At 51.1% G+C, this 27302-nt stretch overlaps 1 protein-coding gene across 2 annotated transcripts in view; it reads left to right on the forward strand.

The window, feature by feature from the left end:
• The first annotated feature begins 273 nt into the window (after positions 1 to 273).
• Positions 274 to 27302, forward strand: part of LOC6501888 (LIM/homeobox protein Lhx1) — a 49480-nt gene continuing 22451 nt past the window's right edge. Inside the window, exons 1-3 of one of the 2 annotated variants that reach the window (XM_044717554.1) lie at positions 274 to 386; positions 20317 to 20512; positions 21071 to 21297. Coding sequence is in view for 1 of the 2 variants with exons in the window: in XM_001966693.4 (XP_001966729.1) it covers positions 6926 to 6968; positions 20317 to 20512; positions 21071 to 21297 (466 nt within the window). In the remaining variant the exon portion in view is untranslated. Of the gene's footprint in view, positions 387 to 5961; positions 6969 to 20316; positions 20513 to 21070; positions 21298 to 27302 lie in introns of those variants that run through there. The other variant, XM_001966693.4, reaches the window with a different exon arrangement.

The following is a 27302-nucleotide window of genomic DNA, read 5'->3' on the forward strand; positions in this document are numbered from 1 at the left end:
TTCGAGTTTTCGGAGGGAAGACCACAAAAATTGCTATACTAATTTACTGTTACACAAGACGGGCAACAAATCATACACAGATACGAGATACTCGCCACCACACACGCATGTTTGCAGTTTAAATTAACAAAGCAGGCAACAGATGCAAAGATACAAAGATCCAGAGATACACAGATACTTTGGGGTCTGCACTATGGGGAAAACTCATTTTAATTTAGGTATAATTGAAGAAAGTGATTATCTAATAACTATTTTTGTTTTTTATCTTTAAAGGACCTCCGGCATCCACAAATCTTGCCAAAAAGCGTGCTCTTCACTCTTCGGACGACCTGCCACGAGTTCAAACGGCCAAAATATCAATGGAAACTTGGAAAATATACCTCTGGGTATGTTCCTTGCGCTTTCTAAAATTTTTTAGAATCATCGATGTTTTTGTAACGTCACTAATGTGAAGGAAACTCTGTGGAAAGTATGAAGGAACCGCTCATATATAGGAGAGTGTGAAGCATGGTGGAGGAAATTTTATGGTTTGGGGCTGCTTTACGTGGTGGAACACAGGACAATTAATCAAGATAGATGGCATAATGCGTCTATCCCGAACAGGACTTAATTTTTCATCAGGACAATGATCCAAAACATACTGCCAAAATCGTAAAAGATGGGCTGAAAAATCAAAATTGTACACCTATGGATGGGCCTGCTCAAAGTCCCGACCTCAATCCAATAGAAAACTTCTGGGCAATTGTGAAGCGACGGCTGGGGCGGTATGAGGCAGCTCCTTGCAATCTGGACGAGCTTTGGGGGCGTGTAGCTTACGAATGGAAGCAAATTCCAAAAGAAATTATTGAAAAATTGATATCATATCATCTGGGGTTGAGGGGCTGAGTTAAGTTCATGTTGCTACTGTTGGTAAAATTATCCTTACGCAAAGGTAACATATGTATCATTTGAAGGCACTATCTTCAAAACTAGAGTTTGCGCCAAGAAAGTGGCTGTTTTCCCACAGTTTTCCCACTGTAAATGATACGAGGATATGGCAAAGACGAGCAGAAAGGAAATGTGATATAATGCCATCACACTCACGTCAAAAAGTATCTAAGGGGCAGATCGGAAACAAACGAAGCTGAAATTTTTAGAAATTGCAAAGGAAAGTCGTTACAGCAACTGAATAAATTGCAGTCAGAGGTCAACAAAATGCAGCTACAGATACAGATACAGATACAGATACACACAGCCACTCCGACAAAAATGATTATCATATTTTTGTGCTTGCGGTTTTGCAAAACAAATGGGGAAAAATGCCAACCAGAAAGCAATATATATAACAAACTAGAACTATGGGTTTGGGGATCTGTGGTGTGGGTGGAGGAGTGGCGGAGTGGTGGAGCCGAAATCAGTTGCAATGCATGTCGGCACGAGCGGAGAAAAACTTGAAACTTCCCTGACATAACGTGAAGTTGACAACATGTCAAAAAACGAGAAGAGATGTCCCCAAAAAGGGCTGGCCGTGGAGGGGGGTGTTTGGTTAGGAAAACTAAAAGAACTTGGAAAAACCAAGTGACAACATTCATGTTGCCAACGCAAACAAACAGCAAGTTGGAATGAAAAAAACTACAATGGGAAGCCACGGAGCGGAGGGCGAAAGGGGTTGCAGAAAATTGCAAGGATGTGGCAGGACGTGTAGCTACCAGCTACCGAATACGAGCTCACTCCCTTTGCCAAATCAGAAATCTCATATTTGAATAAAATGGGGGAGAAGGGAACAGCCATGAAATGCTACACTCCAAAATAGATTGGAGGGTCTGCAAGGATTCGATTGTCCATCCTGGAAATATCCTCTTCATTGAGGGGCCTCTTCCTTCCCCATGAACTTTCACGCCATACGCGGAAAGTAATTTATGATTAATCAACGAATAAAGTCGCAGTGCATCTTACACCAATTTGCCACTCTGTTTTCCTTAAGGACTAAAACTAAGGACAACCCACACTGCCTGCAAAAAGTATTATTCCGCAACAAACAAGCAAAAGTGACACAGAACAGCAGATTTCGCCCTGTTCCTGTTCGTGTGGCGTCTCCTCTTGTTTTTATTTTCTCTGATTATTTTTCTTTTTTTAGTGTTGCATGTGGAGTGCACACACACTCACACACACACACACACCCGCATGAGTTGCAACAGGGCGTGGCACAAGCGACCGCCCACATAGCATGGAGCTATAGCCTTCGCCTTTGCCTTTTGCTTTTTTAAATTATTTTTTCTATGCGATTTTCCTTTGTTCTTGTTGGTTGTTGCTTGGGAGAGAGGAGGCGAAGGTGGCAAGTGGGTGGGTGTGGGTGTGGGCGTGGGAGTGGGGTAGGGAGTCGTGCTGTGGGCTGTGGGCGGAAAAGGGATTTTAGAACGCGTGTGTTTGCATATCAGAGCCGAGCGATCGCCCAAGTGTCTCCCTGCCGTCTCTGTCTGTCACACTGGTTTTTATGCGCCCCGTACTTGGGGCTGTCAAAGTAGCAGATGAAGAAAAATATGCATATTTCTGATTATATAAGAAGATAAACCCAGGCACGGTTCTCAGTGGGCTTTTCTCTTGAATTCACCTTTCGTACTGGTCAGGATCCAGAAAAATTTCAAAAGGATTCAAAGAAACATTTGAACGCAAGAGCTTGTGCCTCGAAAAGTGTTCTACTCAAAAATAGAACTAGCTACTGGTTTCTCTCACTGTATCTTGTTCTTGCTCTTGTCCTTTCGCTCCTGATTCCGATTCCTCTTCCTTTCCGTGACATGGCGACGTCCGTTTGCTGTTTGTTCAGTTCGTGACTGGTCGCACTTCGGCGGGCAGGGGTGGCTGGCGCTGGAAGGCGGCAGAGTCGTGGGGGCGGGGCATCCACTTGACTCCCACGAAGCGTGGGCCGCATCCTTTGTAGTTCTCAGCTGGTTGGGGGCTGGGGGAGAGCTCCCATTTTCCCCCCCCCAAAAAAAAAAAACACTGCCTGCCAAAAGTTTATGGCGCGTCGCGAACTTCGTCGCGCTTTTCTTGCTTTTATTGTTGATTTCGCCGTTGTGGCCATCGACCTGCCGCCTGCCCCTGCCCCCTTTGCCCTGCCACTTGCCTTCGCGATGGGGGGCGTGGCATTTAGCAACGCCTTATCACGGCTTGGCCAACATTTTCTTACCGCTACTTGTTTGTTTTTGGCTGTGCGGACGTTTTATTCCTATATATTAATGGGATACCCTATCTAGAGTACTTCCCACTGTGTTGTGTAATACATGAAAGTGTATGTGTCCTTTTTGAAAAGTGTTGCCTACTTTTTTGGTAGCACAAGCTCATGACCATCATTTCCAATTCACACAGCTTTGGCTTATCTCTGAGGATTCTGATATCCTTGAAAGTGTATTTGGCATTCTGTTGAACGTGTAACTTTAAAGCGCGCCCCTCGTTGCTTCTGAGATTTTTGATAACTGACATTTGTTGGCGTTTACTAGGAGCAGACATGGGCGGGCAGAACAGGGGCAGGATGGGAGATAAGGACAAGAAAACAAGCAGGATGGGAGAGACAACGAATCGGAAAAAGGAGCAGGAAAAGGAACCGGAGCACTTACAGAAGCCAAAGGTAAACCAAAGAGCCTCGCTGTACGAGATGACAGATTAGGGATCAGGATGTGCTCTGGGGGAGGATCCCCCTCCTTCCCCCTTTCTTCTCTGATGTTTTCCCCCTTTCCCCTTTCATCAAGCCTCCTTCGCCAGAGAGTGCACCCATTGTTTATACAATATTTCGGATAGTAATTAAAAATGGAATAGTAACAAAAATATTATTTCACCGAAAACTTTAAAACAACAAGCTGCATATCCGATGGGAGCCAAAGCTGTTGTCCTTTCGCCACTGTTGCCATCTCGCTTTTGTAAATTGGGGCATTCGCTTTCAAGGCCGCCAAAGATCCACTGATTTCGATACATTTTCGATAACATGGACGGGCGCTGGGGGGTCCTCACCTGAACCAACACACACACACATACACTCACTTCCTCATCATACACACACCCATAGACCCCCACAGGAGGGCACAGAAAGAGAGGGGGAGATGCCAAGCACTTCACAGCTTAACACCCTAATGTGCAATATTTTTGACTCCCCCTCCACAAAATGGAACATTTTAACCTCCACTGGCCCCACGGTCCCGGCCCCCTCGATTTCTTCCTTTTTGTCGAACATCTTCAGCTGCTGCGTCCTCCTGCGTCCGCTAAAGTGTGAAAGGGAGAGGGAGAGACAGAGGGCGCCACCCACTGCCGCCCCTCTGCGTCGCTCCCTTTCTGCCGCTCTGCGTATGTGCCTCTCGCTCTGTGGCTCCAACCGCCTTTTGTCAGTGGAGCAGTGTTGGTTTTTGCTTTCATTTTAATTGTGCTCGATCTTTGGCTTATTACCATGTAGTGTTTTTAAATTTTTTCCGTTCAGTGCGAGTTCCATTCACACGCAGCCGGAAAATAAAACATTATTTTATTTTTGCAAATTTTCTTGCTTGCATTTTCTTGATTTTTTTTAAAATTTATTTGTTTTTTTTTTTTAATTTTTGTTTTTGCTATTTATTTGTTTTATTTTTTATGACACTTTTTTTGCTGTCTTGTATGCGTTAAAACGCCAAAGGGGCGTCCGCTCTCACTGTCTCCGTCTTGCTCGCTCCCGCCTGCTTTGTCCGGCTGGTGCTCCCCCTCTCTCTTTCGCACTGCTAACGACAAGTGACAAACACAAGGTGAAGAAGAAGAAGCAAAGGCAGGCAGCAGCGGCAGTGGCAGTGGCAGGAGCAGGAGCAGGAGCAGGAGCAGCGGCAGTGGCAGCGGAAAAAAACTTTTTTGCGACCAACAGTTGACAGTCGAAAAGCATTTGACATTTTACCTTGGCCAACACACACACAGCCGCACACAAACGCAATCAGACACGGCTCACGGCAGGGTGTGAAAGAGACAAAACGCGGCCAAATGTCACTTTGAAAAATGCCATTGGCTCTGTGAGCGAGAGAGAGTGCGCGAGCGAGCGAGAGAAAGCACGGGAGTGAGCGAGGCGAGGCGAGCGAAAAACTTTTGCGCATCTCTCAATGAAGCGAAAAGCGTTAAGCGAAGGCCAAAACGAAAACCAGTTGCTTAGCAACGCCTCCTCTAACCGCAAAATGCGTCACCCGCTCTCTCGCAACAAAAACAACAACAACAGCAACAACAGCAGCAACAGCGGCGGGCAATGGAGCCGGAGCTGCAAAAATGAAAACAAAAACAAGATGGGACAACAAATTCCAGCAAAGAGCATAGAAAATCTAGGAAAAAGTCGAGCTATTGTGGCGACCGTGTCACACAAAGTCACCCAAAAATGATCTTCTCGGACATGATATTTGAGGGATGCAGTATCCGGAGGATATATGCACAGTCTGCAAAGGATGATAGGATGCAGTCTTCAATGAATATAGTTTCTGAATAACAGAGCCAGTGACTCGGGCAGCATCTGAAAGTCAAGATGTATCTGAAAGCCATCCGCATCCGCACTATCCGCACAATGCATCTCAAAGATTGTCGGAAAAATAACAGTACCCGCTTCTAGAGTATGCCTAGGCGCAAAACCTAGCCAAAAACAAAAACCAAAACAACAACGTGAGAGCAAGGAGCAAAAAAGCAAACTGCAAAGAGCGAGAGAGCGAGTGCGAGAGAAAGGCTGTGGAGCCGCCAACGACTCCATTGCAGCGCCGCCGGCAGAGCAGCCAGCGTCGCAGCAGCTCCGAACGACACTAGCTACGTCTCGTTCGCTCCCGTGTCCTGCAAAGGGAAACTATCGGCCGCATAGGCCAACGCGGGAGCGAGTGACACGCTGTCGTTCGTCCTGCTCGCGCGTTAGTAGCGCCATTCGTCGCCGCTTCGGCTCTCTTCGTTCGCTCGTGTGTGCGCGTCGTGTGGCATGTTGTGGCCGTCGCCGTCACCGTCACCATTGCCGCCGCCGTTTGCCGTATTCCGCTGTTCCGCTTTCAGTTTTCGTTTGACGTTCGCCTTGCCCGGTTCGCCCGGTTCTCCACAGAAGAGAGTCTTCGCAGACTGTTCAGCCAAACGAATTGAGCCCGGAATGCTAGGAAGAACGAGTGCAAATCAGCTGATTCCGCCGCGATAGTCGCCACTCCTTCACAGTTGAGCCGCTCCAGCGCCGAAGGAGCTACCCACCGCGACTGATTGTTTATTTTTTTGCAAGTGATCACCGAATAGTAGGCCTAGTAAGCCGAGGCGAAAGCACCAGCAACAGCACAAGTAGGCCGAAAGCCCAGCCGACAACAAAACAACCCAAAGTCAAGTGAAGTGTTGAAAAAGTTTTAGAATCCAAGTAATATACTGGCAAGTACTGGATCACCTTCGAAGTACAGAAGCAGACAGGAGCCGGAACCGCGCGCTTTGTTTTTGTTTTGCTCCATTTGCCGCCGGCACACACGTGCTCAGTGTGTCCCGCTCTTACGGGACCTCTGTCTCCGGCCCCGACCCCCGTTCTCGGTGTCCCGCCCAGTCGCGTCTATGTGCGTTTACCGATAACTGTGCGAGTGGGGATCCCGCTCTTTCACGCTCTCTCCTCGTCCTCGTCCGCCCAACCGACTACCGACCACCGGCCACCGGCACACCGCTCGTGCGTACGCCCGTAATCCCCACACACCCGACACCCGTGCTCCTCTGAGATTGTACCTACGCTGAGACCAGCCCCCTGAAGGCTCTGGAAGGACCGCAGCTAGCGAAGCCCTGAAACAGGACCTCCCGACAGAAGGAAACACTCCACCCCGGCACCAAGATATTCGACAACAAAATTCTCACCGAGGCTTCGAAAGCGCCCCTGAGGGCCGTCGCACTGGCGTCATTTCTGGGCGACGGGTTCGTCCCGGCCGCCCTCGGTAGCCGCGCCCCCCCGCCCAAGGACCACCTAATGGCGTTCGGGGCGGTCCTGCACACCAGTCAGCACAATATCGGTAAGTTTGGCAGGAAGATCGCGGCGCGGAAGGATCGGATCGTGGGTTGATATTCGGGACTTGCAACAAGTCTTCTGGACTTCACATCTCACGTGTCCTGAGTATCCTTTCCATTATAAGATAGCTTAGCATGGAACTTGACATAGTTCAGAAAGTATGAGGATTCTTGCGGCTCGATCCCATATTGCCGACGGGATTCTAGAGGTCTAGAATGTACGGATTTCCTTACCTAGCCCCCAGTGATTTGGCGGGTTAAGCCCACCAAGGGTTAAAATGGCGACGGTCGGGAAGGGTGAAGGAGTTTGCACTTTTGAACTTCTTTCCTTCGGGGATCGTTGAAGGTTTCAAGGGAGGAGCAGCAGGAGGACCTCCGTCTCCTTCTCAAGTAGCCTCCCTCCCCTTCTCGGGCAGGCCATCCCTTTCCCGCATGCCCATTTTGTATGCCACCGAAGTTTGTTTTGTTTCTGTTTAAATTTTTGCTTTTTATTCCTGCCCGTTTTGTTTTTTGCTCAAAAAAGTTTTGCGCAGTTGTCAAAGTTTTGGCTCGTCCTTCTTCCTTTGCTGGTGGCAGTGCTCCTCGCTCCTCTAGGATTTTCACAACTGGCTGTTCCTGTTGTTCTTGCTGTTGTTGGGGCTTTTCTTTTATTTTATTCGGTCGGCGGTCGAATTTTCACTTTTGCTGACTGCTTAGCGTCCAGCGCTGGTCCTCCGACTGCGGGCGGGTATTAGGTGCCAGGTACCTTCTGGGGTACTCCAACAGGAGTCATCCCAGTTGCAGGCATAAGGGCAGCTGGAGCTGGCTTTGAAATCGGACCGGGGCTCGCTGGGGTGCTGTAATTGCATCTACGAATCGGGCCGTAAACTTGTTGACATTGGACAAGCGGCGCAGACACCTGCCTCCCCCATAAACTTGCCACAGAACGAACTGAGTGGCTGGGCGGGGGCGGCTTCAGTCAAAAGCTGTCGACATTTGACTTGAAAATGGATGTTCAGGAAGCCATAGGCCCCGCACCGCCCAGTGGAGCTCCTTCAACGGCGGACTGATGCCAGTCGGGTCGTAAAGCTGCCAGCTTTTCTCTTCCTGCTTCTGCTGCTTCTGAGTTTGTTTTTGCTGCACTTTTTCGGTGCTTTGTCGGATGCCCCTTGGCTAATGACGGGTCCCAGGAACTCGGTCGGGCTTATTACCTAATTAAACGATATGGGAAAGTGTCATTTTTTGTTTTTTTCCGACTAACTGAGACTCTAAACTGAGGGCTTTATTGTGAGGGCTAATAACCCCCAACACGTTGAAAGTGGCTTGCTTGTAAGCTTGCGAGTATTAGATAAGAAACAGACTAGGTTTCTATACTATTGGCTACAAATATTCGAGTTGATGGGGATTCGATGGTAGGGAATAGGCCTCCGAACCCATCCCAGAGATGGATTCCCTTCCACTGCTCACGGGTAATCTCTAGTCGCTCAGCTCCCTGCCCGCTGCCCGCTGCCTGCTCATTTTTCTTCGCACATATCTTGGTGGCTGCATCTTTTCAATTTTTATGTTGCTGCTAGCGAACACGGCAGCACCATCACGGCAGCAGCAGCAGCAGCAGCAACAAAAGCTCAGACCGGCAACGCCTCCGACAAAAGTTCGCGCTGCTGTTCATCAACATTTATGACTGCCACAAAGGAAGATCATTACGATCCCGGAGATTATGACCACGGGGATCGTGGGGCGGCCGCCGCAACAATATGTCCGTGGAAGCTTTTGTCCGCGCCTCCTCCAGGGAGAGAAACGCGTGGTGGCCGAGCCAGCTAATTAGAAAGGAAGCTCTCGCCGTTCTGTGCGTCTCTCTGGGGTTTCTCTCGGTGCAGGCAATTGCTGTTTTCTATCCACATCGTGGCTATTTCTGCCAGACATTTACGACAAGTCTTCAGCCTAAGCTGCAGCTTCAGCTTCAGCTTCAGTTATGGCCTCAACTTGAGTCTCAGCTTAAGAAAGCCTCAACTCCGGCTGGACGGATCCTGAGGTTGATTTATGGAGCAAGAAGCGTAGACACGGCAGCTGCTGCCGCATTTAGCAAACCCAAAAAGCCGTCCAAGGGCCGTCCGGAGGGACGTCTAGTTCTAGGGCGTGGTGCGGACCATAAATTGCCATGCATAATGAGGCGTTGAGTCCCTCTTCTTGTCAATATGTTGTGGGGTTTGCTGCCTTCGCCGGTGGTCTCATACCGCTCGGAGAGCTGGGGAGCTCCTCCGAAGGCGAAACCAGTTAGTTGGCACTTTCAAATTGAAAGTCTGTCCCGCAAGTCGCAATACAGTCGCCCGATTCGACTTCGGATAGCGGAAGCTGGCCCAAAGCCCAAAGAAGCCGATCAAACGCATTCTAAAACCTTGACAGAAACTTTCGAAGCTGGTGACGAGGAGAAGTCACTGATGGGCCTCGGCAGTACTGCGACTTTAAGTCTAAAGTTTATAATTTTCAAAAATAGAACTGAACAAAGGGGCAGGAGGCAGGCCTCCTCCCAGCCCCCTCCTTTTTCTATTTGCGCCTCTGTCGGCTGTCGTCTGTTGGCTGTTGGCTGTCCCTGTCTCTGTCACTGTCCCTGCCTGCCTGTCGCTCTGTCTCTTTTCGTGTTCCGTGTCCCGTGCTATGGAACTTATGAGGGGCCCCCCAACTGTTGGGAACTTTTCAATTTCTGCAATCCGGGGCTTGGCCCGAACCTGAAACTGAAACTTCGGGCCGTGATGCACCGAAAACAAAACTTGTAGGGCGGATAGAGAGGCACTTCTCGCCTCCGTCCTTCAGAAAACGCTCCAATCCACAATCCTGAATGTTTTTTTTCGCGTGTAGTTCAACGTCGTCACTTGTCGCCCCCTAACCCGTTCACCCTTCACCCGTTCGCTCTGCAGCGCTTTAGGTCGAAAACTGAAATAGTAATTCACATTCATGGCTCGGTGTCTGGGCCACGGCTCTCTGGTTCTGCTTTCCTTTCCAGCCCCCTCCGTTTTTTATTATTCGCTTTTTGTTTTTTTGCCTTTTTATGGATTTCTCGGCCATTTTACGATTATTTTAAAGCTGTCAATAGTCCGGCAACGTGTGAGATAATTTATATGCCATAAATTTCATTTGGCAAACTCCTGCAGCCACCTCCACCTCCACCGCCGTCCTTCCATGCTTTCGTCCTTTTTAGAGTAGTAGTAGAGTGGTAGAGAGCTAGAGGGACTTCTAGCCGTCTTCTGACGACTGTGTTTCGGTGGCTTATCGCCTTCGTTGGCTCTTGATTTACAGCTCGGAACTCAACAGGTTAGAAAGCCTAACCCTTGGCCCTCCCCCTCCACAGCGGGTCCGGCTCCCCTCCCTTCTAATTATAATTTACTATTACGCTGGAGATTCCTCCCCGCACCTCCACCGCTCGCCCTCCATGCTAATGCGGCCAAAACACAAGCAAGAAGAAAACGGTAGCCGGAGCCTCGGGGATTGATTTATAACCGAGAGATTGCGAAAAGCCCGGCGAAAATGGAGAAGACGCGAGCAAGATGATGCGATGCCAAGCAGCAGCCGTGGAAAAATAAAATGTTCGGGAACTACACGGCACAAAATTACACCCATAATTCGCCCAGATCTACTTGGGCTTAGGCCATGTCTCGTTGGTCAGGTTTAGGGCGTTAGGTGTTGTTCCACACCCCAGGTTTCTCTCACTGTCTCCGGAGTTGTTCCTGCAACCGGGCCACTTGATGCTCTCACGCAGTTCAAGGACTGGGGGCCTGGGGCGCTGCAGGATGGGCAGTGGGGCGTAGGGTCCGCCGCCGAACTCGGAGGTGGGGCAGTGCTGATGATGACCTTTAACCCGCAACTCAAAGTCACTGGCGAGTCCCAGCAACGGTGTCTCGGGCCGAGTTCGTTCGGCTGGAACCAAAGAAAAAGCGATCGTGGAGCAGATGACCGCAGCAAACGTCGATTCGTTCCGAGTGCTCCAGCAGCAGGGGCGCAGTGGCAGGGGCAGGGACAAGGGCCAGGTAGAAGAGGCGGTTTCAGCAGCAGCCGCCGCCAACCGGCAAATGTTTCAAAAGCACTCTCCGAGCTATGGGAACTGCGCGGTAGTGCCCTTGCTCCCAGTCGATGGGTTTATTTATACTTTATTGATTATGTGGAGTGCCAGTCTTGTGTGGGAGTCTGCGTGATAGCTGTGTCAAGTGAAGCGCATCCCCCGGGCCCACTCGTCTGCGGGGCGGAGGTCCCTGTCCCCATATCATCAATAACCGCGGAGAAAGAATCGGAGAGACGCTCGGCATAATGATGCGTGTAATGCCGCTGCTCCTATTCTTTCCTCTTCCCGCGCTGCACCGAAAACAAAAATGGGATGTGGATGTCGATCCTTCCAATCGATCCGTCATACCTGCCGCAGAGTCCGAAAAGGATGTCCGAGAGGATACACTCTCTCCCTCTTGGATCGTAAGGCCTCGAACGCCACAGTCCCAACTGTTTCTGTCAGTGTAAGCTCCTCTTCTTCGCGGTGTGTCCCCAACCCTCCACTCATCAGCCCCATCACCACCACCACCACCGCCTCGCATCAATTTGTTATGCATTTTTATTGTTCGTTTATTAATTTGATTATACGGCTGCACTATAAAGCCCTCAGTTGCTGCGCTGCCGCTGCCGCTGTCTCTGCCTCTGCCGCTGCCGCTGCCTCTGCCGACGGTGCCGGGCGCCAAGAAATTAACGCAGCTCTTACTTTTTATTGCACGTATGCAAATTAATTAATCAAAGTCCGACGCTCCACACACACATGCCCCCACGGCTCTGCCGCGCTCTTTTTCGGCCCATTGTGGCCTGGCCCGCTTCTTCGCCTTCGTGGCTGGTGTTTGGCGAATCATTTGCGGCAACATCAAAACGCAGCAGGAGCGGCGGCGTCTTGTCAATGGGGTCTCACTCCGAGGCCCCACTCCGAGACCTAAAAACCTCTACCGCCTATGCGGAACCAATTGAAGCGGCCAAAACGGCCAGCTGTTGGTAGCAAGACTCTTTCGGGCCACATATTAGGCACACGAAAGTAGCTCTAAAATAGTCGGACTCCCTAGCAGCTAGGCGGGCTTGCTAATCTAAAGCTCTGTAACACCAAGTACCAGGAGGCCGAAAAGCCAACAACTAAAAGCACGTTTAAAGGGAGTTCGTGGCCCGAATGGGTGCCCCTTCGGGCTTCCAGCCACCGGCACTTAATCGTTTAACATAAAACGCAACTTGCCCGAAAATCGAAACCGGCTGAAGCTGGGAACTGCACCCCCAGCCCACACCCCTGGCGGAAGTTGCGTTTGCTCGCTTTTCCTTATCGCTGACACAGACGCCCTCCTGTCCTGTCCTGTCCTTTTTCGCTTTTCCCAGCACGTTCACCCCCGTTGTCTGAATCCTGCCATAACGCCAGTGCGGCAGGATGCCTTCCAGCCTCCCAGTTGTCGTCCTTCGGCCGTCCGCCCGCTCCTCCCCTCGCTTCTGGTGCGTGTCCTCAGCTGCTCCTGATGCTGGTCCACTGATAAGCCTTGTCAAAAGTTGACTTCCTCCCGCAGGGGGATGAAGGCGCAAACGGGGGCTACGTGCACTCGCATTCAAGGTTAAACTGGGAAAAGATTGCGATAAAACGATAAAAGAATTTTATGTTTATGTTTCGGCGGGCTGCGGAGCAGGGGAGGGCATAAATTTGGGATTATCGCTGGCAGTTTGGATGAACTCCCCCTCCCGACCGCAAAGTCCGCCCCTTAAGTTCGAACGGAAAGTAAATCCCACTTGCCGATAGCCGCAGCTTCTGAATCGCTGAAATTGATACTTTTCTTTATTCCCAACTTTGGTGTTTGTGGAAAACATTGTGTTTGATGTTGCTGGTAATAGTTGCGGCATTTGAAAGCCTTTCTCAAAACATCAATTGGGAAAACATCGTCGAGCCATCAGAAGCACTGGGCCATCGGCCATCAGCCATCAGGCCACCGAGGATTGCTGCTGCTCCGTTGCGGTGAGGCTGCTGCTTGCTGCTGCTGTGGTGCCAGGATTGTTTATTATTAATTGCATTTCGGCTGGCAAGTGCACTCGCACTGCACTGCAAAACGCTCGTCACAAAGCGCAATAAATTCTGCAAAATTAATGCGCAAAACCAATTAAAGGACAACTTGTGCTGGCAAGCAGAGCAGAGCGGAGAATGTCCTTGCCGCTCCTGCTCCTGCTCCTGCTGCTGCTGCTGATCATTATAATATGCATAATATTATGCTTGTCTTGGCCCACAAATGGGACTGGCTAAAAAGTTGCCAACTTTGGCCAGGCTTCGAGCTGAATTTTGCCAATCAAAGCAGAAATTGTGCAGCAGTGGCAGTGGCAGGGGCAACAGGGGCAGGGCTCTGTGTAGGCGTGGCGGCCATCAGGGAGAGAGGAGGGGGCAGGAGAGGCGAGGCCACAGTGCATACGCTTTATTTGGCACAAAACTTTAAACCTTTAATCGCATTAAGCGCCGGCCGAAGTTGGTCGGTCGGACGAACTGACGGGGAAGGAGGGCGCCCACGAAGGAAGCTCCGGCGAAAGGAACGAGCCATTAATTGATTTATTTCTAATCAATAACCACCCAGTCCAGTCCGAGTGGGATAAACAAGTGGCATCAATTATAGAAAACATAAATTGACAAATGCATAAATTTTGGATGGTCGGCCGACACCAGGCCGCTTAAAATCAATCAACGGCCAGGACCAGGAGCAGGACCAGGACCCGGAATGCCGGTGGCGCAAAAAAGGAGGAACAAGGGCCGGCCGGCGAAACACACCACATCAAATGGCAGAGGCCCGGCCGGAGTTCGTCCGGGGTGTGGGTGGCGCAATATTAACAAAATAAACAGAGAGCCAAACTCCGAAACGAAACCGAAACCGAACGAAATCCCCCAACAACAGACCGCAATGTGCTGCACTCTGCGTTCCTGCGGGCAGGTCCTGTAAGCTGGGAGGGGGCTGGTCGATGGTGGCTGACCGTAGGGCCCTCTCTTTAAGCCCAAATTAATTTATGGGCGAAAGTGGCAAGCGATTACGGCCAGTGCTTTTTTCTGGATTAATATTTGATAGGTTCTGTAGTTCTTTAAAGGACTTTGCAGCGGAGCCTCGGAGGGTATCCTTGTATCCTTGAGGGGGAAGACGCAGCTTGATTCGTACTGCTTTTGTCAGGACGTCCGTTCGAGGCCTCGGGAGTCGCACAGCGGAGCTCTGGGGGCTCTTGAGGGTTGCAGCGAGCATATCGAATGGAAAAGCTCCGCAAAATATGGAAAAAAAAAAGAGAAAAAGAGGGGCAGGAGGCAGGAGGCCGGCGCAGTGGGTGGTGTCTGGGGGAGGTTGTTGTCCTGCCGGCGCTCGTGTTTTCGTGCTTGTGTCCGTGGCACATCACTCATACGCTAAGGCTTATCATTGGCTATCTGTCTGCTGACAAACAACAAGAACTGCTCCTGCCAGGGGGTGGTGGGTGGTGGGTGGACTGGCTGCCTGCCTGACAGCCCGAGTGGCTGGGTGGGTGTGGGTGGTGGAGACTCGCAAGAAGGCACTGTGGCAGTGGCTCGGCTTACAAGCCACCCCAACTGGCGGCTCTCTCGCTCTCTCTCCCACGCTGCCATTCTGCCACTCTGCCACTCTGCCACACTGCCACTCTCCATCAGAGAAGTGTGATTTTTATGGGGCGACAAGAGCAGAAAAAAGAAAGAAGAGACAGCCGACTCGGGCGAAAGAGAGAGAGCAACCCGCCCTTTGGGGGGCCTATAAAAATCTCTGCAACTGACGACAATGTTGATGATGACGACTATGAAGATGGAGATGGGGACGGAGATGATGGAGATGGAGATGGAGATGGAGATGGCGATGGCGATGTAGATGGCGATGACTATGAAAATGGTTGATGAGATTAAAATTGAGATTGCGAATCTCGAATGGGAGTGGTTATGGCTGCAAAAGAGGAGATCCAAAGGAGTCGTAAAAGAGGTTCGCCCGGCGTATAAAGCGTTATTGTTATTAAACAGCGACCCAAGCGGGAGAAGCGTTGAAGTCGTAGAAAGCTTGGACAGGCGCCGAGTCTAAACTTTCCACATCATGCCATTATCGCGCTGGAACATCGCAGAAGTCATGTCCAAAGGCCCCGGAATGCTCGGCCATTTTTGTCATGAGCTCTTTTCCACGTGGGGCTTTTTTGTGGCTTGCCGTTTATATTTTTGCAACAAAACCGAAAGGAGGCAGCGCGAGCAGGACGCAGAGCAGGCGAGCGAGAGCGGGACGGCCGAGGAATACGCCTCCTTTTCTGTAACTCATGCATATAAAGTATCTGCTAGATACACAGACGTGGGGCGAGCGAATCGATGGGTTAAGTGGACGGCAGCGGGCTGCGGGCTGCGGGCTGCGGGGAGACCTGGATCTGAGGTGAGGCTTTGGATGTAGATAGGTGGCAGCCCAGAAGCCATCGTCTCGCATCATGAAATTGTTTACTTTGCCATTATGCTCCCCCGGCCACCCGCTCCCCTCCGGCAGCACACAGAAAACAGGAAAAACAAAAACAAAAACAGAGACCAGAGGCGGCTGCCGAAGCCCCAATCCCCCATTTTTCACCATCGCCATCGCCATCGTCGTCGGCTCCATCGAATCCTGGCCAATATTGCATTTTTTCTCCTATAAGAGCCATTCTTCCTCTTTCGCTTCGCTCCGTTTTGTGCCTTTTTGGACCCATCCTGCTCCGGATGGCTGGCCTGGCCTCTCCCTATCGGCTGTGTCCATCGACTTGTTCCCAGATCCTTGGGTCGTCCGTGTTTTAAATTCAGACTGCATGACGGAAAGTGGAGAACAAATGGACGTGGGACAGATTTCGCTGCTTCTTCGACAGCTCCCCCAGCCCGGAAGCTTTAAGATTCTTTATTAAATTTACAAGTATTTTATCACTTCATTTCCCCCCATAGCTCCTCGCTGCTCGCCCCCTTCGGTTTCTATTTTTAATGCAATTCGTTGCGCCTGATTTGGTAGTTTTGATTGCATTCTCCACTCCGCGTTGCGGTCGAATGGGGGCCTCCTAATACCTCTAGACGTATGCTAATTTCGGATAAAATATACAAATCCGTAGACGGCTGCGAGGCTAAGGTTCGCCACAGAGCCCAACACCTATTTCTCGCTCGCTCAGATTGCCCGCGCTGGACTTGTTAACATTTTAATTACATAATTAGTTGCGATATTAGCGGAATGGAAACAGAATGACTGGGACGGGGTAGAGACGCGCCGAAAAGGTCAGAATATTAATCACCAGTGTGAGGAGTTGACTTTGGAGCTACCTCACAGCCTAAAAAGTGAGTGAGCTGAACAAAATTTGCTCATTGATGACGCCCTACCCCCGGCTTGTTCCATTTCCAGGGAAGGCAAGGCGACCTGCAACTCCCTTTTTCATTTGGGAAGGGGCAGACCCACTTCCATTTCATTTCAGCCATTTGTTGGCCGGCTGCTGCACTGCCATCCGATTTTTGCATAAGATTTGCCGCAAAAGAGTGCCCACAAGAAGCACACTCTGCCGAAGAAGCTGCTGCTTCTGGCCGGGAGGAGAGATTCCGATTGAGCGACGGTGGCTGCTGGCTTGGATTTTCTTTCCTTTCCTCCGGCCTTAACATTTTAGTCACGTTTTCGGCTCGGATGAGGGGCGTGGGGCGCTGGAGGCGTGGCAGGGGAAGGGGGCGTAACCAACATGGCGCAGCAAGTGCTTTGGCAAAAAGTTGAAGCTGATTTTTATTATTTCCCATTTTTTCGTTGCCTCTTGGATTTAAAAAGTTTTTTTTTCGCTTTTTAGTTGTTTTTTTTATTTTTTTTGTTGCCTCTGCGCTGATGTCGAACGAATTTTTCACAGTTTGTGGCTCGGACGACAATGGTCAAAAGTTTGGTTGCCATTTCTGCTGTCTGCTGCGGCTGTTGTTGCTTCTGTTTCGTTGTGGTTGCTTCTGTGGCCAATGGGTACAGTGGGTGTGAGTCGGGCTTTCAGGGAATGCATCAGGAGAGCTCCACTGTGCTGCACTCCTCCCGATTATGGTCAAGCAGCAGCGGCAGCTGGCTGGCTGGCTGGCTGGCAGAGTTAAGTTTATTTGTTATTTTTTTGCAGGCTGGCTCTCCCCTCATTTTATACACATTTCTTGGGCTGGTCCGTTGGGTGTTGCCGGGAACGGCCCAGCGATCCGTGAGGAAGCTGCTCCTGCCGGTGCTTCGGTTGCTTGCATTATAAATGCAGTTAGTCTGCCGGATTGCGGAGAAGCTGGAACACAATTATGTGGTCTTGGAGGCTGGAGTCTTGGGGTCTTGGAGTGCGAGCGCGGAAAATGTTGTGCAAAATGTTCTTTACGTGCCTGGGCTGCAACTTTGCACTTTCCTCTCCGCCTGGGCACTTTTCTGCGGTCAATGCCTGGGAAAGTGCTGGGCGAGTGGAGAGGCGAACTGAACATAATGGGAGGGAAGCCAGACCCGAGGCAAGAGAGGCCAGTGCCTCGGAGAGAGACAGTACCTAGAGCCTGGGCCGGGCCGGGCCGGGCCTGGCCGAGAGACCTTCGCTCCAGTAGCGGGCAATTTTTCACATCGTTACATAAATTTCAGTGAAAAATAAATGGCCAACGGTAGCCAAAAGTGCACTCAACAATATTTAAATTGCGACACTTAAGCGGCAGCAGCAACACCACGGACACCAACAGCAACAACGTTGTCGGCGTCTGCAAACAACAATTTGTCGCTTTTTAAAAACGCGCCAGAAGGCACAGAAAGCAGTCGGTATCCACCAAGGTGCCGTCCGCAGCGTACGCACCAGCACAGCGGACGCGGACACGCGGACAGATGGACAACAAAGTACAAAAAGGGGAAAAATAATAAAATGCACGAAAACGCAGATGAGGCGTAGGGAGTGGAAGAGCCGAAAAAGCAGTTCCTCCCAAGAAAAGCAGGAAGGACATCGCATCAAAGTCTAGAACCTGGTTTGAAGCCAACACCATGGAACTTGATAACAGGAACGCTTAAGTGTTATCCCCTTGGATCTAAGCCTCGCACAAAGATCACATAGTTCGACTTTGCAACGCTTTGCGCAGTTCATTGAGCTTTGGGGCAACCTGAAGTATCTGTCCGTGCCCCGCCCTCGGGCCCATCCTCGCCAGCTCCTCCGCCGCGCTTCCTTCGCGCCCATCCGTTCCGTTCCGTCTCCAAACGTCTATAGCCTTCATTAAAAAACGTCTGCAGCGGCATGAAATGATTGATAACATCCGTCAATTTTGACATATGCGGCAGGGTCTGGGACTCGGGACTTGCAACTTGCCAAATGCGATGATGTTGCTGCTGTCTGTTTATGTGGATGTGGCTGCGATGTTGCTGCGGCAGTTGCTGTTGCTGTTGCTGCTTCTGGTGGGTAGGATGTTCGTTATAATTCTTGCCTCTTCTGCGGGTTCCTTTTCCGCTCCTTCTTCGGGCTGCGAGCCCCTGCGAGTTCTGCTGGCGAAAATGAGTCAATTCGTCAATCAATCAGTGTGTCAGTCGCTCGTTTATAATGGCCAAGCATTGCTGTCGTTGCTGCTCCTCCGTCTGCGTTCATTCATGGGCCCGGTTCCGTATCAGCTTGCTCGGGGCACTGGCTACTGTCTGTGGTACGGGGCGTATGAGCAACAAAACGAAAAAAGCAAATAACCCTGGGGGCTGGGGGCTGGGGATTGGGGATTGGGGGCAGAGAAGAGCCCTAAGCCTTATTAATGTGGGTCATTCGAAGAGGCGGTCCTCCGGGAGGGAGGACGAAGCTGAGAGCTCGTGTTTGTACATTTTATATCTTAAATGTATTCCAATATGATTCGTGTGGCATAATCGCCTTTTCGTCTGCTCCTCGTCCGCGTATCCTGCGCCCACTTCCTCCTCCCGAGCGGGCTGCCATCCTTCCCACTTTGCAGCTCCTCTTAGCACCTCTTCTCCCTCCGCCGTCCGCCGCCCGCTCCCGCCTCCTCCGGCCGGCAGGATGTTTTAAAACTTTTTGAATGAAAATAAATTTTCACACACAAGTTTGCTTTTTATTCAAACCTCCGCCTCGGCAGCCTTCTTTTCGGGTTTCTGCATTGTTTCTGCGCTGTTTTCTGTGTTCGGTTCTCTTGCTCCTTGTGCTCCTCTGTTTATATATTTTTTACCCGGTCACGCCCCCCGAAAGCAGCCCCACCTGCAAATGTTTCCCGAAACGAGGCAAAGTTTCTTCTTTGAGAATCTGCTGCATACCCTTGCAGAGGATACTTTAACTTGCCCCAGAAGCGTATCTTCTCCGCCAGTGGCTTTAAGAGCTCGGAATCGAATGTACCTCCTGATGACTGAGTTCCAGCCCGAAATACATATGTCTCAGGGAAGCAGCAAGGTATACATTCCGGCACTTCATCCTTGGCTCTGTCGGTTCTTGGCCCTCTTCGCTTCCCTCTCTCGCGCGGTTGCTGCCTCTTGCAACTCCATTGACTGGTTGACTGCGAAAGGAGGCAGCCTGTTCTGGTCCTTACTTACCCGGCACCCGCCCTCCTTCGCCGTTCCTCCTTTTTTCTGGCCAAGATTCTCAGGCCTCGGGCACCATTTTGGCCTGGCCTCTATCATTATTCGGTTGCACTTCCCTCGATTGTGCTTATTCGCACAGGGACTCGCCCGAGTGCGTGCTTGTGTGTATGTGTGTGTGTGGGGGGATATTATATATGGTGCCACGCCCCCAACACCGCCTCCTGTGGCAGAACTAACAAGGTGGAAGATCCCTGGAGGAGATCCCTGCACAGCGCGAAAAGCGGGCACTGTCCAGGCACTACAAATAGAGTCGAGAGTGGGAAGTGGGGAGTAGAAGAGCTATCTGCTTTTTTGAGGGATTAGCAAGAGGATGGAGGGCAGCAGGACAGCATGGGCAACTACCGCACTTCGGGCAGTTGCAAATTTGTCTAACTCGGAATGCAAAGTGCAAATTGTATATCCCCAAATGTTTGCACCCGTCCAAGGCCACGCACCTGGGAACTGCTCATTTTCAGGTGTGCCGCCTGCAGGGGGTGTGTGTGTCTGTGTGTGTGTGTGTGTGTGTGTATGTGATGTGTGCCCCACATACACGTGCAAACTTAATGAGGCAACCAGAGCGAGGTGCTAATTTGCGCCTCGAAGGATTTTCCGACGCACAGTTGAGTGCTCTCCCCCCTTCCGTTCTCCCTCTTGTTTTCCGCTTGAATTGGCCAGCACTTTGCCCTTATCAATTAAGAGGTCACTCGGGGTCACGCCACACAGCTCTGCGAAGGGACAAGGAAGGAGTTTTCAGAATGAAGTTTCGATCGATTGAATGATGTCCTAATCCATTGCTCTCTTCTGTGATTTCCAGGTCGCAGTGAACCGCCCGTGGGCGTGGGCGATCCCTGCGCCGGCTGCAACAAGCCGATCCTCGACAAGTTCCTGCTGAACGTCCTGGAGCGCGCCTGGCACGCATCCTGCGTGCGCTGCTGTGAATGTCTCCAACCGCTCACCGACAAGTGCTTCAGCCGCGAGTCGAAGCTCTACTGTCGCAACGATTTCTTCAGGTGAGTTGGGTCCAATAATTGGAAACGGGCCATGGAAGGTGGAGCTCTGTGCTCCTCATACAATTTTTCAGTCTTCGGGAAATCAAAATCGAAGCAATCATGCCAGGGATTCTATAGCGCCTTTGACTCTTTGGCTTTTGTTTTTCTGGCGTCCGTCGTTTATTGTCCGCTGTCCGTTGTCCGCAGTCCACCTTTGGAGCCAAGTTTAGAGCTCGGCTAATTGAAAAAAGCGAGGGACTGAATGAAAAACGGATGAATGGGATGACTGGGGCGGAGGGAGCTCCGGCCGGACAGGCGAAAGCAATTAACATGCAAAATACCAGGGCCAAATCAAAACGAAATCAAATCCGGCCAGCTCCTTGATTTGCCAAAGGGAAGGTGCAAAAATCATCGGCTCCTGAGTGGCGTCCTTCCGAGATCCTGGCTATCAATCAGGGCCAGCTGGACGGGCGGACAAAAGCTACCCGCCATGAGGCGGGTGATGAGAGTCCGGTTCTCTTTAGAGAACTGGCCGAACAAATATGAAATATTGATGACTAACCTCTCCTCCTCCTGTAGGCGCTACGGCACCAAGTGCAGCGGATGCGGACAGGGTATCGCGCCGTCGGACCTCGTGCGGAAGCCCAGGGACAAGGTCTTCCACCTGAACTGCTTCACGTGCTGCATCTGCCGCAAGCAGCTGAGCACAGGGGAGCAGCTGTACGTGCTGGACGACAATAAGTTCATCTGCAAGGACGACTATCTGTTAGGCAAGGCGCCGTCCTGCGGCCACAACTCCCTAAGCGGTAAGTTTCAGATGCAATCGGAAGTTAATACCTACGGGGGCAAGGCTCAGAAGGGCGTAAAGTAAATTGCAAAGAGTAGAATTGTAGAGAGTAGCCACTCGCACTTCATATTGCTGCTATTATCGAAGAGACTACTACCGAAGCCCTGTAAACACTGGACATCCAGTTTCTGTAGAGTAGTCTCAGTCTGTACCAGTTTCTGGTCTAATCGGGGCTCCATAAATCTTCCTAACTGGCCTCCAACTGGGGCTCATCTTTGCTAATGATGTGCTCCTGATGTCCACTACTCTTGGGCTGCCCTTTGTGGTCCGTCCGGTGAACAGAACACTCATATCTGCGATTCCATCGACAATAAATAGAAAATTACGCATACGACCCGTGGTACGTGCGCTTCTGGGTGTATTTAGACGCAATTTGGGCAACGTTTTTGGCAAAATATTTTAATTTGTGGCACAGTTCGTCTGTTTGTTTGCACTAATTGTTTATCGTTTGGCGTAGAAATATTTGTCATTCAAATTACCGTGGGAATAAAAGAAATTGTTGCCGGCATTCCGGCATTGTTGCCCCTTTTGTTGCTGCCGTGGTGATGTCGGGGCGCTGTTGCTGTTGCTGCTGTTGATTGTTGATTTTTCGGGATCGGGAGCACTTTTTTGGCTATGCAATGTGTGTATACAGATTCTTTTTGTTTTAAAGCCTGAGCCCCCGCGCCCCCCCCGAGCGACCGGACGGGCCAGGCTCTGTTTTCTTTGGTAATCCCACAAAATATTGCCCACACACACGTCCCACGCCCACTCCCACGCCCACGCCCACGCCGCACGTTGCGGCGGCTGGCTGCCTCTCTTGCAGCAGAAGTCACGGACTAAATGCTCGGCAAATATTGACTCAAATCGCATAAATAAAACAAAGTCATGCATAAAACAACAGGACGCAAGTGGCGGATGATAAGGACGAAGAGCGGGGCTGGGAGGAACTCGGATTCGGGGAGCATCTCGAGATGAAATCCACTTCCGAATTCTTTTCCTCGACCTGAATAGGTCTCCTTAAAGTCCTTTTGAGACAAGGGAGGAGCGAAAACTGAAAACGCATTAAAGCCAGGAGCCTGCAAAGTGCAGACCACCCCATCCCGTCCCTTTCTGGCCGCCGGGAGTCTCTTTGTTTGCCCTTTTCCCTCGACGGGAAAAGTTTTAAAGGACGGAGGACGGAGGCGCAGGACGCAGGACGCAGGACATGGTGAGCACGTGTGTGGGTTAAGCCTTAAAGTTGTGTCGGGCCGGGCTGTATAATTATTCGAGGTTGCCGGCCAAAAGCGGCAATCGAATTAAAGTTTTAAAGGCGAGTCTGCAAATTAAATGCGCTGGCGGAAAAAATTCATGCGTGGAACGTGGAACGTGGAACTGTGATATCAGATTATCCGAGGCGGGGTTTTTATGCTTTTTACGCTTCAGTAAGGCTCCATGTACGGGCTTTCAGTCTTTAAACAAGACTCTGGGTAGTCTGGAAGTGGGTTTTTTGTTCTTCCAGAGAGTTTGTAGGCTTTAAAGGTTGGAATTCCGTTCTGGTGCTTCCGCACTTCCTCCTTCGAACGCACAGACACTCCTCCCGGGCTGTCACTCGCAGCAACGCCTTCGACTCCGGCTTCCAGCCGTCCGCCGTCCGTCCACGTCCATGTCCTTCTTCATAATTTTTTACAAAATATATAAAATAAAAACACCAACAGACTGGCGGAGGAACTGGGATATTTTCGCTGCTGCTGGCAAAATATTTTCGTAGCATACTTAACGGCGTTAAATATTTCAACGCTGCCATTTTTCCTAGACCCCCGCCACCGCCACCGTCGCCCTTCCTCCGCCGGCTGCCCCACGCCTCTGCCGGAGAAAGGGGAGCAGACTCTCTCGGCGGCGAATGAGAGAGAGACTGTACACTCTCTGGCTCGGCGGGCACCTGCGCACTGGCGCCCGAGCATAAAAGGAGCGAGGGAGACAAAGCTAGACAGAGAGGCTCGGCGACTGTGCTGCCGACGTCGGCGCAGGCAGAACAAAATGGCTGCGAGCCCAAAAAAGTAGGCAAGCTTTTCCCCCTCCCGGCTTCGGCTGGATGCCTGCCTCGTCCCCCGTCCCGCCTCTTCTGCCTTCTGCGAATAATGCAATAATAATTTTGAGTCTCCTTCAAAAAAATGCCTTAATATTGTGCCAACTATACAAAATCGGACGGAATAGGGCGCCCAGAAGGAGAAACCAGGACTGTTTAGTGGGGGAAACGGGACCTCTCCGCCGCTGCTGCCTCGACCGCTGCAGCGATGCCGGCTGCTCTGCGGCACCGCAGTCGGCAGCGACGCGAACGCGAGCCGAGCGCAGGTCATTAATGTTTTGATTTTAATTGCGTTAATTACGTGCAACGGATTTTTCATTTGGCCAGAATGGAAGACGGCCCGCCGATTGAGAAAGTGCCAAAAATCAAGCATACACCGCGTGGTCCGGCGGTGGCAGCCGCCCGCAGGGAGCCCGGCTCGAAGGAGGGCTGGAGCGGTGCGGGATCGGTGTTAAGAAGCAGCATAAAAGTTATTATGAAAAATAGCTCCCGGGAAAGAGCGTTTTTAAGAGGAAGCACACACGTCTTGCCGCTGCTCTTGTGCCCGCCATTGTGCCCTCTGTGGTCGTGCTTCCGATTTTTTTGTTGTTTTTTGTCACCGCTCTCGACGCGTCAATTTATGGCTTGTCATATAAATTAAACTGTTTGCTGTGCGATAAACAACAACAATGAATGGGCCGGCGTAACTAAGGTAATAAATCAACTGGCGAATAAAAAACAGGCAAGCGACGAGTACAATGTGCAATCAAGTGAGCCGAGCCGATAAGACTCCGCCGGAAGAGTCCCCAAGAACCGAGTGCCCGAAAGTTAGAACCACGTATTCAAATATTACACAAATACAGAGGTACCGGGTTCGGGTAACCGCCAGGCGAAGGGCCTTCCAACGGCTAGGACGTGTGTGCGTCTGTGCGAGTGTGTGTAATGACCCTTAAACGACCTTAGCTTGGACTTTGGCTCTTGTTTTTGAGGGATTCTGTTGTTATTTTTATGATGCCCGAAAAACAAAATTTTTATGAACCCACACAAGGGCCCCCGCCTCTCCTGTCCTGTTGCCTGCTCCGTGGGCTTTGTTTGGCCAAAAGGGTCATGCCCATATGGCCAGAAGTCTCCTCTTCGGAAGATAACCAGATGGCGTCCTTATTCTGCTCCTCTTGCCCCTTAAAGCCAGTTGTTTTTGTACGAAAAGTTCAAACTTTCGTCTTCAACTTAAAGTGACTCGACTTTCGGGGCATGGGCTAGCCCCAACCCACTCCCCACTTGCCCACTTGCCCACTATAATCCCTGCAAGGACCGCCCCCTGGCCCCCGGGAGTGCTCAACCACATGAAATATACCGCAGATTTACGGTTGTCATTTTGTCGGCTGGTCACGTAATATAGTACTCTTATTCCTGATGGCAATGGGCAGGGGCCCAGCTACGCCCCTGGTCCCCTTGGCCCCTCGGCCCCTGATCCCGGCCCGCCCCCGGCTTCCTTGCGGCCGCCACTTGGCCCTAGGATCTGCCCCTTTATTTGCAGTTTCGGTTTGTGCAGCGGTGGCAGTTTCAGCTGCCAGCTCGTACATAGAGCCTTGGCCCCCTGTACGTATGTGCGCTTCAGTACATGCCCCCCGGTTTATGTACGGGCTGGCTTTTTTCTTTGGGGCTTGCAGCTTGAAAAGTTTATGGCTTCGGCCTCTGCGGCTGCGGCTGCTGCTGCTGCTGCGGCTGCTGCTGCCTGTGGTCCAAACAAAAAGGGAAAATAAAATAAAAAGCAAGAAAAAATAAAACCGTTAAAGTTTATTTGACATTTACTTGGGCTATTTTTTATTTTTATGACTCTCCGGGCTCTTTTTCCCTCTTCTGCTTTTTATATACACGGGACTGACCACAATGCTGCCAATCCCCCCCTTGCCACGCCCCCCAGCCGCCCTCGCCCTCTGCCACTCTTCTGGGATAATAAATTTACGGCTATTTTGGGGCCACGAATTTAATACTTTACCGATGTGCGATAAAAAAATAAAGAAAAAAGTCAGCCGGGCCGGGCCGGCCGAACCGAAACTGGCACTTGGCACGCCCCCCGCCCTAGTGTGCCTAGTCCGGCCCCCTCCTCCTTCTAACGCCTGTCGGCGCGTCCGTAAATCATCGGGCCAAGTGCGTGTGTAGTCTGGATGGCAGGCAACTATTTTCCATAAAACGCGCTCTGATTTGTTGCGTCCGAGGGCTAAAAAGTGGCGGTATGTGAGGTAGCGGAAGTGTCGCCATTTTGGCGGCAAGTGGGGTGGGGGGAGGAGAGCCGGAAGAGTCCATAAATCAAGTCAATAATACGTGGGATTAGTGGGGGCTGGGGTGGACTACCCGCTTCAATGTCTTCCAACATAACCAGGCTCCGATGTGGCTCCTTTATCGATTCCTCGCCTGCCCAAAATTTAAACTTGAACCTGTCGCGCCTGACCCACTCGGCCCCTCCTTCAGGCCTCCTGCCCTCCGCGGGCTGTTGGCCGTGTTTGTTGTTACTGTTCATTGTTCATTGTTTGTTGTTTGTTGTTTATTGTTTATTGTTTATGGGGCATTTGTTGAACGACTTGCGCGTCTTAATGACGAACCTCGTAAGGCCCGAAATAAAACGAAAGCGAGCCCGGCGAGGAAAGTGTGGAAAGGTCTCCGCTCCTCTCGTTTTAATGTCTAACTAAAACGCCTAAACGGCCAGGGCAGCAGAGGGTTAAGGGGCGGGCATTTGATGATGTGTTGGGCAAATTACGAGAGGCGTTAAAACTAGAGCAAAGTCTTTTGACTCGAGGGGACTTTAGTGCCGAAAGCGGACTCGTAACCCGTAACTCGTAACTCGTCCCATAAATCTTCAATCAAAAATTGAGTGTCTGTCTGGGGCGTGGTCGGTGGCAGGGGGCGAGGGGGGGATCAACTTGATGAGCAAACAAAATCAAGTCTCCTGATAATGACAATGGGAGTTGAGTTTTCAGTTTTCAGTTTCCAGATTCGAAGTTCCAGTTGTGCTTGCTCTTTTGTGGATTCCCATAAAAGACACGGCACTTTAAGTGCAGCACTTTAAGGACCCCCACCTCTCCCTCCCCCTCGTCAATCTACAGAGATTTACGATCCGAGGAGTTACTACATGGAGCCCTCGCCCCTCCCCCTCCGTCCCCTGTAATCGTGTCTTATTTCAAGCTTGGCCCAACATTTTCAGCATCGGAAAAACTTGGTGGGAATCGGAGGAAAAACTGCTCAAAAAAATGGCGGGGAAGGGCGCTTGGGGGGCTGAGATAAGAGACGTCGACGGCGACGCCGGCAGAGCCAAACCCCAAAGAAAGGCGGGCCTCGGGCCTCGAGCCAGAAACCCAAAACCCAAAACCGAAAACCCAAAACCCAAAAAAAGATGGCAACAAACGAAATGGCCAAAAACGAGACGGCAACAGAGAAGAGAGAAAGCCAAAGATACGCCACGAACGAGGGGTTGGGGGTGGCGGTGGGTGGCCTTCGGGGGTGGCTGCTTTGGCGGATTTGGCGTTGGCGGCTGGCTAAAGAAAACAGCGGCAGCAGCCACAAAAAGCGAAGGAAAACGAAACAAAAGGCGAAAGGAAGCTGTGTGTGAAAATGGGGCGAGCACAGGTCCTGGGGTGGTGGGGGGTGACGGGGGGCAAAGGACTTTATTCTGAGGTCGCAAAATCCAACTGTCGAAACCAAAAGCACGCAAAGCTTCACAAAAACTGCTGCAGGTGGCATTTGCCAAGGCTTCCGCAGAAAGAGACAGCGCTTACAGAACAGTGGGCGAGAGCGAGAGGGAGCAGGACATGGCAGGGGCATGGACGGAGGCGGGGGCGGAGGCGGGGGCGGGCATGGGGAGGAAATCTAAGGGTAGCCATGCCAAAATGTGAATTGAGGTTATGTATACAAAACGGAAACGGAAATGTGCAGAGCTTTGT

This window comes from Drosophila ananassae, chromosome XR (genome assembly GCF_017639315.1).
Source record: "Drosophila ananassae strain 14024-0371.13 chromosome XR, ASM1763931v2, whole genome shotgun sequence".
Taxonomy (NCBI): domain Eukaryota; kingdom Metazoa; phylum Arthropoda; class Insecta; order Diptera; family Drosophilidae; genus Drosophila; species Drosophila ananassae.